The 20,755-nt window shown below is 38.5% G+C and overlaps 1 protein-coding gene across 1 annotated transcript in view; it reads right to left on the reverse strand.

Moving 5' to 3' along the window:
• ARHGAP42 (Rho GTPase activating protein 42) overlaps positions 1–20,755 on the reverse strand; it is a 256,525-nt gene that overhangs the window by 160,176 nt on the left and 75,594 nt on the right. Inside the window, exon 3 of the mRNA XM_090265826.1 lies at positions 2,794–2,855. Within this exon, the coding sequence (XP_090121952.1) occupies positions 2,794–2,855 (62 nt within the window). The remainder of the gene's footprint in view (positions 1–2,793; positions 2,856–20,755) is intronic.

Here is a 20,755-nt window from a genome sequence, read left to right on the forward strand (position 1 = left end):
CCTGCTATAGAACTTCACTCATAAACGCAAAATTTCCTTTTTGTCCCAACATGAGAAACATGGCTGAAAGCAAAAATGATGACTTTCGAAACATTAAGAGTTAGTGATCTAATCTCCATCTCCATTGCTTATAAGACACTGTACCCCATTCCTCAGTCATTTCTTCTCCTTTGCCTTGGTGTTTTATCTTATCATCATATTGAATGTCTCAAGATCCTGCTCATAAAACACCCAAACCTCTGAGCCTTCTTGATTCCTAAGCTCTGCCTTCCTGCTCAGCCACATCTTAACTTCATTATCTGGACCAGTTCCATTGCCAACTCCATGTTTTAAATCCCACTCCCGATCACAGCTTCCGCAGCCTCTCTGTCTCTAGTGAACCTTCAATATATGAGACAACTAATTAGTCATGCTTGCCCTTTCTGGTTTCTAAGGCTATCAGTACCCGCCTCTTCCCTCAGTTATCTTTATATCCAATCAGGACCCACTGTCATATTACACAAATCCACGTCTTTATGTGCCAACTACCAACTTGAATCTGACCTCCTGACTGCTCTTACTGCTCATAATCCAAGGTTCTGGGCATTGCTAGAAAAATCCATGAGAAAGCATGAAAATTAAGTCTTTACTTGACTTATTTATAATGTCTAACTTTAATGACTACAGTTGACTAGTTGTCCCTTTTTTTTTGTATTATATAACATGTTACCAGCTGTTCTAAACTATTTCTACAAACTCTTCTCACAGCAAAGTTCCACTCCTTCCTAACACCATTATCAACCTGCCCAACCAACTGTGCAAAGTTCTTTGAGTGCTTCTCCCCTGGTGCCTACAGGTCTCCTCAGTGCCATGAGAACATTCCTTTGGCTCCTCTTTCCCCTGCATGCTACGACACACTTTCCCATATTCTTCGTGCTAACACATGGTTTCTAAAATTACAGCTCAAGCTAGTTGGTTTATTGCTCTTCTGAATTATTTGCACAGGATTTGAATCATAACCTCATTCAACCCAGAACTATGTACTCCCCTGGCTGCCATGCCATTTCCAACTCCTTATTTCCACACATCTATAACCACTCTTTCCCTGTTCTGTCAGCATCCTCTTCTGGGCCATAAGTGCACATACTGCCCACATTTCCCCATGGAACTAGGACTTCAATTGTGTAACCTCAGAAAGCTGGAGTGAAGATTATGTATAAAGTATTTAAAAGTGTGCTATTTAGCCTCAAGACTCCAGTCAAAGTTACCTCCACAGAAAACCTTTCTCTGACATCCCCAAAAAGGGTCAGTTAGTTTCCCATAATGGCTTATATGTATCTAGTATAGATCATATGGTATGGCTCGCTCTCTGATACTGGGACAGACCCTGGGTAGGCAGATGTTTCCTAAGAAAATATGGCTACTGCCTCTCCTGATATTTCCTCTACATCTTATCTCTTGGTCAACATGGCCACCAAATTAATCGCTCCTAAATTCCATACTGATCCTTTCAATTCCTATTCAAAAACGTCTAACAATTTTCCTGATGTCTATAACAAACACCAAAACTTCTTAGTCACCAATCAGTAATTAAATACCAGCATTGAGCTTTGACCCATCACAGTTGCACGATGAATTCTTTCTGAATGAGTGAAAATGAGGGATAGAAACTATAAATAAAAAAATAAAAAATAAAAAACCTTCTTAGCCCAGGTCTTAAAGCTCACATATGGCCAAAACTACCAATCAACCTTCTACTGATACCTTCTAAAAACTATCTTCCTTACCCTACAAATATATACAGTACTTTCTCCTACCTTGTAGCCTCTAGCTTCTACCCAGGCTCATTTATATGACTGCTATATCCTATTCCTGTGATTCTCCTGTGGCTCAGGCAATGCTTTCCATGAGTTAAGGCCATCTTAAAAGTACCCTCCTCAAATTGCTCTCCCTTATCCATTTAGCAAAATGAAACCAAACTGTGCATTTCTAGCACAACTGGTCCACACTTACGTTTATTTATGTGTACATATAATTCTCCAACAGGATGGTGAAGTCGAAGATGGTGTCTTAGAGAAGTGTGTAACCTTCACTGTAACTGTCAACATCTTCATCACAATTAACATTTATTATATGCCAGGTGCTGCTACAAATGCTTTATGAAAATCTTTGGAGTGTATCAAATTATTTTTCCATATACATTTGGGAAGACTGGGTCATAGACAGGGGTCTTTACAAAAATTTGAACACAATGGGTACAAAATTATATTTGTGAATGGAAAAATGTACTGCTAATAACCAAGCATTGATTCTGTCACATAAATTAATTCATCACCCTAGAGTACTTTGCCTTTTTTTCCCAGTCCAGCAAAATCCATCCAGCCTTTAAGAACCAATTCAAATGTGGCCTTTTCAAAAGAGTCTCCTGCTAATACCTTGGCAAATTTAGTTGCTTCTTCCATGAATTGCCTTTAATATTAGTAATATATCTTTATTATAACACTAAGGTTATTTAGAAGTTTGCTCAGTTAGAATGGGTTTTTTAATGGCAGTTTGTTTGATATTTTCAATTCTCAGAAAAATTAATGGGAAAGCAAAATGAATGTAATTTATATCTGTTGAACAAATGAAATAAATAGAAATGGCTTATCTTATTTGCAATATTTGATAATCATACAAATTTTTTCTGTAACATTTAGTACCTGCATCAGATTATAAGGTCTGGTATAGCTAAGTTTACTTCAGAAGGTTTACTCTTCCTTTTACTTTTATTTAAACAAAGCATTAGTCTTAAGAAATAAGTAACAGACTTACCAGTCTTCTCCTTTCTTCTTCTACTGTGATGAGTAGTCTTGCGAATTCTTTTAGTGACTGAGCTATTTAGAAAACAAATTTTAAAAAGAAGCATTAACGTTTTTTTTCATTGCTAATATTTAACCGCACAGGAATAAACATTACTATAAAGCCAGTCATAAATTTGTATGTGTTCTATGGTCTTATGTTTTTATAATCATCAAACAGTATATACAATAGAATCTCAATGACTAATATCTATAGATAAGAGATGTTTGTGTGCTACGAATTGAAGTTAAGCACATATCAAGTATAATATTTTTTTCTTTAAAGACACGAGGGAAATATAGTTTAATATACTGAATATATGACTCACACATTAATAAGTAAAAGTATAGTGCTGGAATCACGTCTAAACAGAATATTACAAATAATGAAAAATATATTAAATCTTAAGAAGCAATAAATACAGTGCAAAGTCTCTGACTGACTTATTTCTAGAAGTTTAACAGATTCTGTGTTCCTCCTGTACCTACAATATTTTAGACCTTTGCTGGTCAGTGTGGTCAAATGACCACAAGCATCAGCCTTTGGGAAACTCAGAAAAACACTCTCTGGCCCCACCCTGGAATCTGCATTTTAACAAAATCCTCAGGTGACCTGTTTGCATAATAAGTTGACAAGCACTGTTTTAGAAAACTATCTGATCCTATACTGCTGTGGCATGGGAAAGGATCAAGTATTCAGAAATTTTAAAAGAAGTAACCAAAAATAAATAAATAGGGAGTTACAGTAGCCTATTCTTAAAAAAAAATGCATAGTCCCAAATGGCAATTGTGAAAGAGAAATTCAGCCACATCCATTTTTGTACCTTATACTTAATAAGAATTATTAACTAAAATCAAAATGTTCAGTTTCAATACTAACAAAACAAATAAGATTAACTGATTGTCATTTAAGCTTTGAGCTTCCCGTCTATGTCCCTATTCTTTAGGTTCTCTCCATCCCCTTCCTTCACACACAATAAAACTGAAAACATTCTGTGAGACCAGAAGTCTAGTCAGTCTGGCATGAAGCCTACAATAAAGACAAGTAAGGAAAACAAATCAAAAGTCACATCAACAGAACTTATTAAGAAAGAGAAAGAATGTTTTCCGTTCAAGAATTTTAAACTCCAATCTAGGATTTTTTTCTTCCTCTTAAGAACTGTTAAGGTTTACAGTAAACTAAGCTTCTTTGAAATGCTAGTCCTAAATTACTTCACATTGGCTTTCATTCAGTTACCAAAACAGAAATCAAAGGATTACCTGGGAGACTCAGATTAATCTGATAAATACATTAATGGCTTTAGAGTAAGGATAACTTTTTTAAAAGTTAAAAGTTTTACTTTCTGCTAAAATAACCCTATCAAGGTAACCCAGTTTTGACAATAGTAAGTATATGGATTTTAACTGGAGTGCATAATAACATATATTTTTGTACTTTTGGTAAATAAAGCATTCCATCATAATTCTGGCAGCTATCTACTGACACCAAAGATCTCTCTCTGTTGGTGAGCCTGAAAAAAATATCCACCAAACTCTGGATGATAAAAGACAATATTAACAAGCCTACAGAGAAAGAAATCAAGGGATGCGTCAGTTTGGGCTACAGGAATTGCGGCAGCACATACTCCTGAAGGTGAGAAAATAAGGGGACATATAAATAGAAAGACAGTTGAAAGTAAAACAAACAAACAACTTTACCCCAGATTTGTAACTCAGTGCCTCCCAAACTATTTCATAAATATCAAAAAGAAAGAAGGGAAGGAAGGAGGAAGGGAGGGAGGGAGGGAGGGAAGAGAAGTAGGAAGGAATAAAGGGAGGAAGGGAGGAAGGGGGTAAGGGGTGAAGGTAGGAAGGAACGAAGGAACGAAGGAAGGAAACCTCACCTGCATATACTTCCTTTTATTGGCATCTGTTAGATGACAAACTCTAACAAACATGGGAATAAACCAAGGGAAGAGGATATAGAATCTAGAACCAGGAGATCCAATATAGAAAAGCAGCAAATGGAATTCTCAGGATGACACAGATATATGTTCCAGGACAACAGTTGTGCAAAAGGTCTAGACTGGAACAATTAGGTTAGGGCTCCAGGAAATGTCTCCCAAGGAAAAAGATAGAACTGATCAATAAATATACTGATGAGTCTGAATGTTATGGGAGGATATTTATAATCCTTTTTTTTTTTTTTTTTTGAAGATAACACAAAGGCAATTATTAACTGCTGGGGAAATTAAGTTATATACAATAACAATTAGAATAAATGAAATAGCTGAACTGTAATATGTACAAAGTCACTGTAATATAGACATTAAAAACTGATTTTGCCAAAGTTAAGTTTTAGCTCTTTTGAAATAAGGGAAAGGAGCATATAAGGTAGTATGAATTCAAGACATAGTATGACAAGAGTATGAAGTTAAAAGATGATATCTAAAACTGAAAAAAAATCAAGAAGTAGCAAGATATTTGTGATCTTTAAGGAAATGTAAGAAGTGGCTAAAAGTTTAAAGTGGTCCTCCTGGGAATTAAGAGGCAGAGAGTGGTAAAATAGGAAATTGCCAGTTTTGGGGTTTTTTTTTTTTCAATCCTTACCTGAAGATATGTTTACAGTACTGAATTTAGAGAGAGGGAGGACGGGAGAGAGGGCAAGGGAGACAGAAACATAGAAACATCAATACGAGAGAGAAACATCGATCAGTTGCCTCCCATGTGAGCCCTGACCTGCGATCAGATCTGCAACCTTTTTTGTTGTTGTTTGTTTGTTTGCTTGAGTGTGCGGGGCAAGGGGCAATGCTCCAACTAACTGAGCCACCTGGCCACGCGAGGGTATTGCTAGCTTTTAAGCTTAATAAAAATCTATAACTTTTTAAATTAAATAATAAAAATGAAACATGCTATTATTGCTTTATTTTCCTACTGGTCTAAATTCTAGGAGGGCCTCAATCCCATATTATTAATTTTTGCAAAGAGTTAAGTAAATATCTAGCACACCAAAGCTCGTCAACAGGTATTTTTGGAATAAATAAAAATATAATCTCAATTTTAGAGTGGCAGGTACATGCTGCAAACTTCCACTGGCCCACTCAGTGGTGACCTAAAAGTCGCAGGTGGTGCATTACTGTGGTGATGGCCAAAGTCCACAGGCTGCCCACAAACAGCTGCTACTCATAGTAAACTGTGGAGTTGCCTTAAATCTGATTTTGAAAGGAAACTCAGAGTCTCATTTTGCTAGTGTACTTCTTTGTCCAAAAATAATCATTCTGGTTTCTCCTTTACTTGGTTTTCTGGTCTGTTTCCAATAGAAATACTATTTATAGACTCAGTACCTACTAGTCGATTATAATGAGAACGTCAAAGGAGAAAATTTTTAACATGCAAAAGCAACCACACCTCTGGGTCCTCACAATATAAACTACTCTCATTCAAGCAGTTTTCTGAGTCTGCCCTCAATTTAACAAGTTTTGTACCCTCTTTTTCTTTTAAATTTTTCAGGGAAATTACTTCAAAAAAGATTTTTCCCTTTAAATGTTAGTCTCATAATATTTAAGTCCATAAAATATATATTTCGTGGCGCAAATGAAGATGTATATTTGTCATTTGTTCCATGTTTAAAAAGGAACAGTAAATATATCATGAATTAGTGAAAGTGGCCTACCGACTTTTTAAACCCATACATAACATTTTCCCCTAATCTTTTTACTTACAATGGTGTCAAAGTATTATATTAAGAGTTTATTAAGCAGGCGATAACATGAAGAAAATAGTATTTAACAATCCTGTGAAACATATATAAAGTAATTTAAGGTAATATCTTGTAAACTGAGTTTTAGGATTGAGGGCTGACGGACAGCCAGTCCCTTCCACGCCTGCCCCACCCTCAAAGTAGCAAGAGCCTCTAACACAAGCTGGACAGATCCAAGCTACTCTGTGTACCCCAGGCACTGTCTAGCGAAGAGAGGCCTGAATTAGAATCTCTGGTGCAGGGGACCTACAAATACCTTAAAGAGACTATGAAAACTGGAGGGAGCCTATTCTCCCCCAGACCTTGAGCAGCAAAATTGACACCTCCAGCACCCATCACAGTGCCTTACACAAAACAGCTATTGATTTCGTGACTGCTAGCTCCGTTTCCTCTAAGACTTTATTTAAGCAAAGTCATAAAACATTTATTACATGCAAATTTCTAATACTCACTTTCTTTTATCATCAACTACATGTGATGCTCCACATTTTATTTATCAATATTAATATCTACATAAATAACCATTTCATTATCTGATTTGAGGGGCCCAAACTAATTCGAATGTAACAGCTGGTCCTGCAATTACAGGTGGTATGACAGGAGCGTGATATAGTGAGAAAAGTATTCCAAAAACAATATTTAACACACAATGAGCTTTCAATAGATGATCATTAAATGAATTAATGAGTTTAACAATACACAGCCACAGTCTATTTGTTCTGTCCATCTTACTCTAGTCTTCATAAAATATTATGAAAAGATTTGCCAGATAGTTTGGAAAATTATATTAGCTATCCACATTCTTGCCACCTGCATGAAAACTTTCCTGGCTGCATTTACCAGCAATAATCTTTCCCCTTCCTGACCGTCTGGACCACGAGATTACTGGAGAGCAACCAAAATATAGTTTCACATATTACTGAGGTCAAGGATTTTGCTATAGTCTTTCCTTTTTATCTCCATAGTGTGATATTGGAAAAACACTTTTGGAACAAAAGAAGTCAGTTTTCAGCTATACTTATGACAGGCCCTGAGAGGATAAACATTCACAAAGCCAACAGTTGGATTACCTAGATGGTAAAAAGTATGGTAATGGCTTCTCTATATACCAATATCATAAATTGCGGAACATTCCTGAATTGTCTAAAATACCTATTTCCTAACTTATTCTTTTCAGCGGCTTAAATTTTCCCTATTATTTTTTTTATTTAATCTTTATTGTAATGTTGTTTCCATTACCATTTAGTTCCCTTATACTTCCTGCCCCCCACAACCACCACATGGTTGTCCATGTCCATGAGTCCTTTGTCCTTTTGCTCAATCCTTTCACCCGCTAACCTTCCCCACACACATCTTTCACCTGCTCTCCATCTATGAGTCTGTCCCCATTTTCCGTGTTAATTCGGTTTGTTATTAGCTTCCACATATGAGTAAAATCATATGATATTTGTCTCTCTCTGACTAGAGATTGTAGAAAACCTATATAGGGTCTGGAAGTAAGAATAAGAGAGAAGAAAGAAAACAATTCCCTGTTCATTATTGACATAACTCCACTATCTTAAGTACTAAGCATTATACTACTAAATGTTTCAACAATTGATCAGCTCGGGCTTTACAGATTTTACAACTAGAAGAATCAAGAAAGCACATCTCACTTGCATCCAACCAACATTTATATCATAATTAGAAAATTATGTATTAAATATTTGTCCCAGGAGTCCTTCCTCAAATAGCATAAATACATAGACAAAAGTACAGATCGTAAATTCATAACATATTTAGTGTTAGGTCAACAACACTTTGTTTCACTTTAGTAGAGTGAACAAATGTCACTTCTGATGTTCAGATACGCTGATAAATAGAAGAGAAATAGGTTAGCAGTAGGACTTAGAATTGGTTAAATCTCAAAAAAAAAAAAAAACCAACCACCAGGAAGACCTATAACAATCAGCTTAAACCCAGCAATCATATTTTATAAATCCAGATGATGGCCCAACAGTCACTTTACTTTTCTATTTGAGTGTCAGATGTAGGCTCTGTCCAGCTCTTTTGTGCTATCCTTCTGGCACTGACTCTTCATGAACAGTAGGAGAAAGGCAAAATGCAGCGTCAAGCAAAAGAAGTTTTACAGTTGTGAGACTGCAGAACAGCATTCATTCCTGTATTATAATGTATTAATTATTGTACTATTTATTTGTATTATTTGTTTTCTTCTTATTATTGCTGCTATTATTTTGTGTCTTTACTCATGATTTATGTTTTAGGTAATGATGGCTGTACTTGAACATACTTTTGCCCTCCCCTTTAATAAAACATCAACACTTCAATACGAATATGAACCAGAGTAGGTGAATTTGTCATATCCTTCTAGATCTGGCCATATAGAGAAAAATAAAGATAGAATCTACATACATAGCCAGGTGACACCCAGCATTACACTACAAAGCATGCAATGATCTAGCAAGTGTCACATCAGTCATTTCTGCCTGAAACTCCCAAGAGAAGAGTTTTAATTCTTTGTATATTTGAAAGATCAAAGAGAGCGTACTGACTGCATACAGATTGAAGTATCCAAGGGAAAAGTTTAGTTCAGAAATAATTTAACCCATAAACAAAGTAAGAAGCACAACCAGCTTCTGGTATGCCAGAATAATAAATACTATCTCCAAAACAGACAAAAGTGATATAAAAACTGACACCAAATCTCCCACCAGTTATTGTGTCTCTGGTAACAAATAATACCCCCACTAATGTCCACTGTGTCTGCAATACGGGCATTATTTGCAAACACAAACTCTAGTTATTAATTCCTGGGAACCACAACAACAAATTAGATTTTTCCACTCCATTTGTGGATTCAAGCTCCATGGATGCCTTAGTTGCAAAACCAATAAACTGCTTCCTAACCTAACAAAAGAAAACGTCACAGGGCACTGCTGTACTTAGGGGCACTCATCCTTACAACACTTCACAGCCCTTGGAATCCAGGGTCACAAGAAAAACACAGAGATTTAATTATCTTTGAGTTAACTAAACTAGATTCTCCACAATGTCCTCCTAATAATTAGATTTTTTAATCACCAAACAAATCAAAAAGAGATTAACCTCAGGAAATGACAGTCTAACCACTATGCTGTACACCTAAAATTAATACAAAATAATACTGAATGTAAACTGTAATTGAAAAATCGAATTAATCGAATTAAAAATTAAAATTAAAATATTTAATCTTGAAAACAAGTCCCTGAATACTTACATTTAAATTCTTCTTCTAGAGCCTACCAACATATCCTTGTAATGGACTGCATTACATTCAGGTGAATTAGGCGTCAGCAATTACGAGATGTGTCAAGTTGGAAGGGTGTATTAGATACTATTTTAGTAAAAAAAGTTATTTGGCTTCTGGTCAAATGGCGGCATAGGTAAATTCAGTACTCACATCCTCCCCACAACCACATCAAAATTACAACTAAACTACAGAGAACAATCATCATTCAAAACTGCCTGAAATCTAGCTGAACAGAAATTGTACAACTGAGGATATACAGAAGCCATATCCAAACTGGTAGAAGGGGCAGAGATGCAGAATGGGCTGGTCACACACCCACATGTGGCAGATAAAAACTGGAAGATATGTCTCAGCTGCTCAGGTTCTCCTGAGGAGTAAGGAGTCCCAGACCCACACCAGGACCCCCCAGTCCAGGGTTCCAGTATCAGGATGAGAAGTCCCCATAAATTCTGGCTGTAAAAACCAGTGGAGATTGTGGCTGAATGAGACAAGAGCTGGAGTCCCAGGCAGTATCTTTTAAAGGGCCCATACATGAACTTAGTTGGAATCACTCCCTCTGAGTTGCAGTGCTGGGGCAACAGCTCAAGAGGCACCAGAGACATACCAGGAGGGACTGAGTTGTCTGGCACCAGGGCAAGAGCAGAAGGGGCAGCTTTCTCCCACTCAGAAATGCTGGCAGAGACCATTTTTCCTTTTCTGAGCCCTTGTTCACAGAGCGAGCAGGCGGGCACCATATCTGAGTCTCCATCAACCTGTCCATCACTGTTTGTCCAGCCCTGGTGAACAATGGAACTACCCAAGCTGTTTCCAGTTCTTTTTCCATAAGAATGGCCTATCTTGGTTCATGCTTCATACTTTCCTAAAATCAAACAAGCAGAATCTGGCTTCAGGAAGCCCCATACCTCTCACTAAGTAGACACAGGCCTGGCAATAGTGGCAGCCAGCTTTGGTTCACAGCTTAGCCCCTCCTGAATCCCTCCAACTCCATTACAAGAAGCAGCTATCTGCAGATTACTTTATAGCTCATGCCAGGTGGCCTGGGCAGAACAAGGTAGGGGCTGATTTTGGCCTGCAACTCCTGGGAGGCCCCAGAGCCAATACACCTGGTGAACAGCTTCAGATCACTTCAAAGTATTGAATACCACCCAAGCACCTCCACAAGTGACACACTAAAAGAACGAACTCAGCAGGCACCAGAGCCCTGCTGAAGTAAGTTCTGCTCTGTGACGTCAGCCCCTGCACAACTGATCCTCTACAGTGGTCAGTGGTCATAGCCAGTCCTGTAACTGATCAACCTGGGGGTAGATTCCTCCTAGTGACATACTAACAGCAATCAAGGATCAACTACAGGAGGAGGGTGTACACAGCCTACACAGGGGATGGGGGGCACACCTCAAGTGCTCAGTTCAGGTGAACGGGGAGGCTGTGCCACTGGACCCTACTGACACCTGATACATGAGGCCACATCGTAGGATTACTAGAAGGAGAAGAGAGCAAAGGACTGAGAACCTATGTGAAGTAACAATGACCGAAAACTTTCCTAACCTGGTGAAGGATAACAACTACTAGTCCACGATGTGCAGAGTCCCAAACAAGATGAACACTATAACAGGCCACATCATAATTCAAATGCAAAAGATTAAAGACAAAGAGAAAATCTTAAAAGCAGCAAGAGAAAAGCAGTTAGTTACCTACAAGGGAGCTCTCATGTGACTGTCAGAGGATTTCTCAACAGAAACTTTGCAGGCCAGATAGAATTGGCAAGAAATATTAAAAGTGATGAAGAGCAAGGACCTACAACCAAGAGTACTCCACCCAGAAAAGCTATCATTTAGAATCAATGGGCAGATAAAGAGCTGTCCAGGCAAGAAAAAGCTAAATAAATTCATCAGCACCAAACTAGCACTACATGAAATAATAGAGTCTTCTTTCAGAAGAATTTAAAAATCCAAGATCAAAAATATGAACAACAAAATGGCAATAAATACATATCAACAATTTAATCTAAAAACAAAAAAAACAAACTAAACTAACCAAACAGAAACAGACTCATAGATACAGAGACCATTTTGACAGTTGCACAATGGGAGGGGGTTTAGGGGATGGATAAAAAAGGCGAGATTAAGAAGTACAAACTGGTTGTTACAGCACAGTCATGGAAATGTAAAGTACAACATAGGGAATATTCTAATAACTATGAATAATATTCTAATAATTATGAATGGTATCAGATGGTTATGACATTTATCAGGATGATTACTTAGTAAGTTATATAATGTCAACTCACTGGGGTGTACACTTGAACTAATATAAGATTGTATGTCACCTGTAATTAAAAATAATGATTTAAAGAAGTTATTTAATATTGTAACAAAATTTGCTAATTAAGCATTAATGAATAAGAAGTGCACGGCCTACATATGAAAATAGTCATAAAACTGAACATTTATCAAGTTGACCAGGTACTCTGCATAGAGTTAGGAACTGCCTCATCTCTTCTTCATCACTTGTCTAATATCATAAATTGTGTCATATTTGGTCTGTCCAATACTCAGATGACAATCCAGACTCTGAACAAGACACAGTGACAGAATGCCCACTTTGGAATCCATTGGCTTAATACCAAGCAACTTCTTTCTGCTTTCTCTTATTCCTGTTTACCCTCTAACTATACAACACAGATTCTCTGGAAGGGTTATGACAAGTATCCAGTGTGCTTTTAAACTCCCAACTCCTGTTCCTAGTGTCTCTCTCCATACCTGGGTTCTGACATTCCATGGGACCCTAGGCTCTAACATGTGCTATGCTTTAATCCGGTCTGTCAGTATGGGTCCCAACATTGCTCAACACTGCACATTTGAACCGAGATTCAGAAATTGTGGCCAAACTGTCAACCTTTCACTGTTTTTTGGCGTAATTGGATATTGAGTCTGATTTCTCTGGACTGGACTCAAAAGAAGACACCTACTATAAGCAAGGGATTCATCTACAAAAGAGAGCTACTGCTGCTTCTGTAGATTGATTGTGATTTCCGTTAAAATTGAGAATTATGACTCCAAAATGAAAATCACAATGGATGTACAGATATAATTTTAGACTATGTATCTCATGGTTTTTCTTTCATATACTCTCTGTGCTGCAAAAGGACCTTTTAGTAATATCTTCTTTGAAACTGGCAAATTACAAGGTAGTTTGAGAATTCTAGTCTACTCATTATACACACACACACACATACATATATATACTGGGCTTATCTATGTTATGTAACGTGTGTGTGTGTGTGTGTGTGTGTGTGTAATTCAAATAAGGCCGAATTTTGGTAAATGAATACATACAAATATAAAGACTGCCTTTCAATTTCACACAATTCAAAAACTTGATTCCAGCTCAACTCTTTCCAGACTTCATCATACCATTGCATTACTTTAAATAAATTTTGTCTGAATTCAGCAAAGATATTTTACTATGAGGTTTTATGTTAATTGCAGAGGAGAAGGTCAGAGGTTGTAGAAAAGAGAAGCTGGATACTGGACACAGAAGAGGATGGTGAAATTTCAGGAGGGTGGTGGCAGGAGGATTGGGTGCAGAGGAAGACTATGAATGGGTGCATCCTACTCCTTTGCGGAATGTGAAGGAGTGGTAGGAAGTCAGTTCCTATGAGATTGTATGTTAAGGCAATAGGTATTGTGCATAAAATAATCTGCAAGCCACATATACAAGGTCTGTCTGGGAAAAGTCCAACCATTGTTAATATAACAAGAATGGTTTGCTCAACATCAATGTAACCTGGCAGCCAAGGTGGGGGTGGACTGGAAGGCACATGTGTGAACAATGACAGTTTCACTATACTAGTCAGTGGGGGCAGTAGATGCCGTTGAATAAGCATGTTTACTGCATGGCTGTCACATTCGAAATGACTGAGCGAGTAGAGCAATGAATCTGCATCAAATTTTGCATTAGGCTTGAACAATCCTCTACAGAAACTATTTGGATGATTCAGAAGACCGCAACTATGCACAGCTTGTGATTGGCAGCTTCATCATGAAAATGTGCCTGCTTATGCATCACATCTCATGCAGAGTTTTTTGGTGAAACATCAGATCACCCAGATGATTCAGCTCCCCTAAGCCCAGATTTGGCACTCTGCAACTTCTGGCTCTTCCCAAAACTAAAATTACCTTTGAAAGGGAAGAGATTTCAGACCGTCAATGAGATTCAGGAAAACATGATGGGGCAGCTGATAGTGCTTGGGAGAACTGTGTGAGGTCCCAAGGTGCCTGCTTTGAAGGGGACTGAGGTGTCATTGTCCTGTTAGTATAAGGTTTCTTGTATCTTGTTTCTTCTTCAATAAATGTCTCTATTTTTCATATTACATGGCTGGATACTTTATGGACAGGCCCTGTACTTACTTTCCAAGCATCCATGTTAAAATAGTAAAGAACTGTGCTTTTCTAATGTTGCCGTTATTTTTTTTTTTTTTTTTTTTTGTCTTAGTGGTGTTTGACTTACTTTCCAAAATCAAAACAATCCCCAATTCAGAAACCATTTTTCCATTTTTCCAAGGTGTAAATCTCTCACACATCGGAGCATGTCTACCAAGAGGTAGAGATGAGATGTCACATAGACCATCTCACTTAATAGCCACACAATGATAGTAGGTACTGAAGTAGGTGTTACCTTCATTCTGCAGATGAAAAAAGGAGGATCAATCAGCTGGAGAAGCCTGCCCCATAATCTCACAGCCAGTAAGTGGAGAAGCAGGTATTCAGTTCTGGTTGTTTAATATCAAAGTCTATTTTTGTTCTAGCATATCATTACTGTGGTGAGTGAGGGTGGGGGTGAGCATGGGGTGGAGCAGAGTACCGCCAGCCTACCAGCCTGCTACATTACAGGCAACTAGTGTCAGAGCTGTTTGTGCTCCAAGAGCAATCAGATGCCAAGTGTCCTGCCTCAAAGGAAACAACCAGTTATCTGTTGCTGACAAACAGGCACTTACGCCAAATAGGCCCCACTCCCCATTCTCACTACTATCAGAAACTGACTTCCCAGCACTCCTTCACATTCCGCAGACAGAAGCACCCGTTCACGCTCCTCGGCACCCAATCCTCCTGCCACCACCCTCCTGAAACTTCAACATCCGCTTCCGGGCCCAATATCCAGCTTCTCTTTTCCACAACCTCTTCATCCCCGATGACCTTCCCCTCTGCAATTTCACACACCCACAAGGACACCAAGAGTTCAAGCTATGTAACCCCTCGCCTCCTGGCTTTTGGCAATCCTTCCATTCAACTCTGGTTTACTCCTAATCTTATTTCCCATGGTGGCTATCTAACAAAGAATGTTCTCGTTTCTCAAGAACCCAGCCCAAACCTCCCCTCTTCGTACCAGATGGCCTAGCCTTCTGCTTCTCCCAAAGAAGTTCAAGACCCTCTGATCAACACTGCCTTTATTCATTCTCTTCAAACTTGTCTGTCTCAGCAAAGAAGCCCCCTCATCCTCTTGCAAGCTAACAGCTTACCATGCACCCTTTCCCATCTTTAGCTACATTTTTCTTTTTCTCTCTCTCTCATTTCTACCATCACTCTTCTCTCCTCTCAGGCTCTTTCTCCTTCCCCTAAGTCTACAAACCTGCTAGGTATACTCCTTTCCTCATAACGAAGGCAGAGCAGAAAGGCATGGGTGGGGGAAGAAGGAGGTTTACTGGATACTTGCAGTGCTGTGCACATCTCCCTAATCCCCACAATAGCCCACCAAGAGGTTAAAGTCAAACACCCAGATCTTCTCTAACCATTCTCCTAGTTTGAAAATAATGAAACTTAAATACAGAGAATAAGCAAGATGCAAAGTCATAATGCTAATAATGACTTGGCAGAGCTAAACTTTGAACCCAAATTAGCTCACCTGAAATTTACACTTTCCCACTACTCCAGGTATAGTGTCACAGCTCCAACTCACTATTCTAAATTAATCAAATCCAGTGATCTCCTGGGAATTTCTACTAGGGATTTTATCTGTATCTTGTAACTTAGTACAGTGTATGTGTCAAATCTTAACTCCTAATTCTGCTTCAGTACTCTGGAGCCGGAGTCCCTAAGGCGGTTTGACGTTGTAGTCAACACCGGCAACTCCTGCGGTGCACCTGAAGCCAAGCTGTATTGACTCCGTCTTTCCCTTGGATCCTTCAGCTGCGAAGAGGGGGGGGGGTCTGCTGCATGGGCAACAGCAGACCCTCCATATCACCCTGCCCAGGCTCTGTAGCTTCAGCTCCACTGGAGAGGACACTCCAGCGTCATCGCAAGATGTCGATTCAACACGGGAGGAGACAGATACCGTGTCACTCCCGAGTCGGACTGCACAGCCATTCTCGGCGGTGCAGATAGACTCTTAAGAAGCTACACCATCGTCTCTCGAGGCTCTGTAGCTTCAGCTTCACTGGAGAGGACACTCCAGCATCATCGCAAGATGTCGATTCAACACGGGAGGAGACAGATACCGTGTCACTCCCGAGTCGGACTGCACAACCATTCTCGGCGGTGCAGATAGACTCTTAAGAAGCTACACCATCGTCTCTCGAGACAGACAGCTGCTGACGACTCTGGCCACATATAAACTGAAAAATGGGCTCTTAACACCATGCTCCTAATAACTCAAGTGATGGTTTATCCTTCCTTCCATGCATCCACTCACTAAATACTACTGATGATCTCTCTCCTCTAACCATCTATATCTATATAAGGCTACCACTTCATCTCTGCTGTACTATTACAGCAGCCTAGTTTATTGGCTTCCCAGCTTCTATGACTTTAACTCATCATATGTACTAATGGTCAGATTTTAAAAAGGGCACCTGTGCTCTGGCCAGGTGGCTCAGTTGGTTGGAGCATCATCCCTCACACCAAAATGTTGTGGGTTCGACTCCCCATCAGGGCACATACCTAGGCTGTAGGCTCAATTCCCAGTGGGGATGTGTATGGGAGGCAACCAATTGATGTTTCTCTCTCACATCAATGTTCCTCTGTCTCTCTCTCTCTCTCTCTCTCTCACACACACACAGAATAAACATCCTCAGGTGAGGATTTAAAAAAATAAATAAAAAAGGCCACCTTTGATTATGTATATCATTATCCAACTGAAAAATCTTTAATCGGTAAATAAAATCTGAACTCCATATTGCAAGTGATCTGGGACTTCCATGATAGGGCAATAGGTACCTTTCCAAGTATCTTTGCCTGAAATGCCACTATTTCTAATCTCTAACTTAGCACTTGAAACTACTAGACATTCCTATAGCTTCCCATTTCCAGGTCTTCCTTTACCAACATACATTTCCTAAGCTGCATCTAACTAACCATTAAGACCCAGCATGAATAACCCCCTCTACCTGAGCATCATTCGACGTCCCAGCCAGAAGGCCCTTCGCCAGCTTTGTTGTTTTCACTGCAGCTAACGCGCTCAGCACATTTGCCTTAGTATTACAGTGATTATATCATAAAGCTATTTTTTTTTATTCCCTTGTATTTCAGAAGCCTAATAAGGTCAGAAGAAGACTTCTTGTATGTTCTAAACTAACCATAAGGTTCTTTGCACTCAGAAGATATTCATGATTGGTAGAAAATTCTAGAGAATCCAAAATCTCTATCAGCATAAACTAAGTCACACCTTGTATGTGACTTTAATTCAAAAAGCTGAATTTTTCATCCCTGGGGAAATTTGCTCAGCATCTACCATCTCTCATTATAAGGGTATACATCCATTTGTTCTGCATAAACCAAAAACCTTCTTGCAGGGTATGAGGGAAAATGTGGCAATAAATGACCGGGTTTCCCTACAAACGCATTGCTACTACAGCTTTAATGGCTCAGCTGGCAAAATGCTGGGCATCAGGGAACTAGTGATATCAAAAAAAAAAAAAAAAATCACATCCTGTAAAGACTTTTTCCCTGTTTTGGTACACTCCCCAGTTGTGCCGATCTCAGTATAAAATACAAGGATGTAGTTTAGAGGAGTGGTTTCCCACAAACTGCATCAGACACCAATAATCTCCATAAAATTAAAGGCTCCTAAAGTCTCAGTCCAGGAAATTCCACCTAAGTTCAGGTCTGAGGGTACGCGGCCCAGGAATCAAACATTTAAGGTTCCCCATACCTGATTCTGATGGTAGGCAGTTTGGTAAGGGGGTGGTGGAGGGATGCATGCTTTATGTAAAAAATTAAGAATTTAAACTACATTTAAATAGAAAACTACATATTTTTAGAAAATTTGTAAGGATCATCTCTGCTTCCATGCTTGAAACTCATCTGTAGTTTCAATGGCAGAAGTAATACTCTTGAGCCTTGTAGTTATAGAGAAAATAATACATTATCTGAGTCTCAACAATCAAGCATGACCTGAAACCACTTCTCTTCACAGCCCTCTGAGTATCATGACTCAACAACTATCCCAAATTTTATCTATGACAGAGAAGTAAATAGGAATTAACCTTTTTCCCCTCAGGCACATATTCCTAGATAACTATTCAAGGCAAGCTTCTCTTTTTCTTTTTTAGGTCTATTATTTAACTCTTTTGTTTCTTTCCAACCTCTCCCTCTATATTCTGGCCTCCTTACCCACCAGTGTCTCTTCATTGCTCATATGCTAGTCCTTGCCTTATGCCAACAAGTTTTCCATTAATCTCTGGGTGTCCATGTCCTGCCCCCTAACTCACTTATTATAGACACAGTTTCCAGAACTATTGCATTTCTGGTTCAAACATTTTATGCCAAAATTAAAACTGAACAGTAGTCCCTCTCTATATCACAGTTCACTTATTGTGTCCTCACTGTATCACGGGATTTTTAAAAATATTATATTTAATTATTTATTGCAGGTTTTTCGCTATATCGTGGGATTTTGCGGTACTGTTTATGTATGCTATTAAAGTTCATAGGTTTAAGAGTGCATAATATGTTTAAGAACACAAGGTTAATAAGGGAGTGGGAAAGGTTAATAAGGGACTGGGAATGGTTTATAACTGTGTGGGAAGGGTTTATAAAGACTTAAAATGTATATAAATACTAAAATAAATGTAAGGTTCCTACTCTGCGGATTTTCACCTATCGCAGGGGGAAGGGGTCTAGAATGTAATACCCGCGATAAGTGAGGGAATACTGTACTTTATTTCATTCGCACTTAGAAATGTTCTCTCTTTGTTCATAAATTATTTGGTGATGAAGGCAATCTTTAACTCACTCTGAACTGGCAAAAATTTCCATGCTATAATTCATGACTTATCACTGATGCCAGAATAAACCTCCTAAAGGGCAACTTTAATCAAAAGCTCCAGCGTCTCCTGAAAGCATGCAAATTAAATTTCAGACTCCATGACAAAGCACTCTATGCTTCTGCTCTGGATCTCAACCTTTGTACTCCAGCTAAGAGGATACTGTGTCTTAGTTTTCTTCAATATTGCACATATCAAGACAATGAATGTTCAAGTGCACGGTCAGACTAAATATGCCCAAGCGAGGGAAGAAGTACAACAGTCTGGAGCAGAAGGATGCAGAGGTCAAATACAGAACTGGAGAAATGCTTCAATGCTCCAGAGGTTTCAGAAGAAAAATCTAGTGCAGTTACAGCCAGCAGGCCTCAGAAGTATTGGCTACCTTTGTACCAAACACTTTCAATACCAAAATAAGATCAACGTTTACATGATCATGTAAATTTGATTGGTTACACAGAGAATGAAGGATAAAGCAAGGTTCAATGTATAAGCAGTCTGCAGTAATACTTCTATATTAAAATTAGGTATCTGTATTTTTAAAAAATACTGAAAAATGTTTTTTGAAATCTCTCTTCTTTTGTATCTCTATAAACACTTATTAAAATCTAACTTAATATATAATAAACTTAAGTTTTTTATCGTCTTACTCCTTGAACAAATGCAAACCCATTTAGGGTGGAGATTTTTTTGTTTTGCACACTGATGTGTCAGCGCCCAAAATGAAGTCTGATAAATCACAGGTACTTGATACAGCCTTATTGAATGAATGAACAAGTCAACTCAAAGTTCATGATCTAGGAGCCAGGCAAACAAGGTTCTCCTATTGGCATGACTTTAGAAAATTGTTTCACCTGTATCTAAAGCAAAATAACAGGACCCATGTTCTCCGAGATCTCTATTCTTAAGATACTAAGCTTGGGATTCTAAGAAACCAGGACAAAATTTCAGTCAGAAGTAGTACTTTCTAATAATTAAGAAGAAAGAAAACACAAACAGTAACCTGAGCAACTCCTCATACCCAATGTACATGAAGTATGAGAACTGTCCTGGAAGAAGTGCAGCCTCCAGATAGAAAAACATAAACTCCACACCAACTGTGAAACAGCTGAAAACAACTGTAATACAATACCATCATCAAAAGCTATTTTCAAAGCAGAGACAGAATTCACATTATATTCAACACTGGTGGACAAACTCCACTAAGCAAACTAGGAAATCGCCAACAAAAGTGCAAACTATGCACCTAACACCAGAGGCCATCAATTAAACTTTCTGGTGTCTGATGTTTACCAAAAGGCAATAAAACATGCTTCTTTTATTACACCAAAAATTATTATAGAAGTGTCATCAAGAGCATGTCATGTTCAGGCTCAAAATTACAAGCCAACCATAAGATTCCAATTTTTCTAAGACCATTTTATTCATACAGAAAATAAAAGAGATACACTCTATATGTGCTTCTATGGGTCTGCAAGTGGATTTAAAAAGCAAACAAACAAACAAACAAACAAACAAAAACCACAGGTATCCATAGGTTACATTCTAAAGTCAGGCTACCCATGTCCCAAACCCAAAGAAATGGCCAAGTAAAACATTCTAAGAAAACCTCATCTAAGGCAGCCTTCTTAAGTCTTCCATCAGACAGTCAG

Source organism: Furipterus horrens, unplaced genomic scaffold, assembly GCF_987537825.1.
Source record: "Furipterus horrens unplaced genomic scaffold, mFurHor1.1.pri manual_scaffold_2, whole genome shotgun sequence".
In the NCBI taxonomy this organism is placed as follows: Eukaryota; Metazoa; Chordata; class Mammalia; order Chiroptera; family Furipteridae; genus Furipterus; species Furipterus horrens.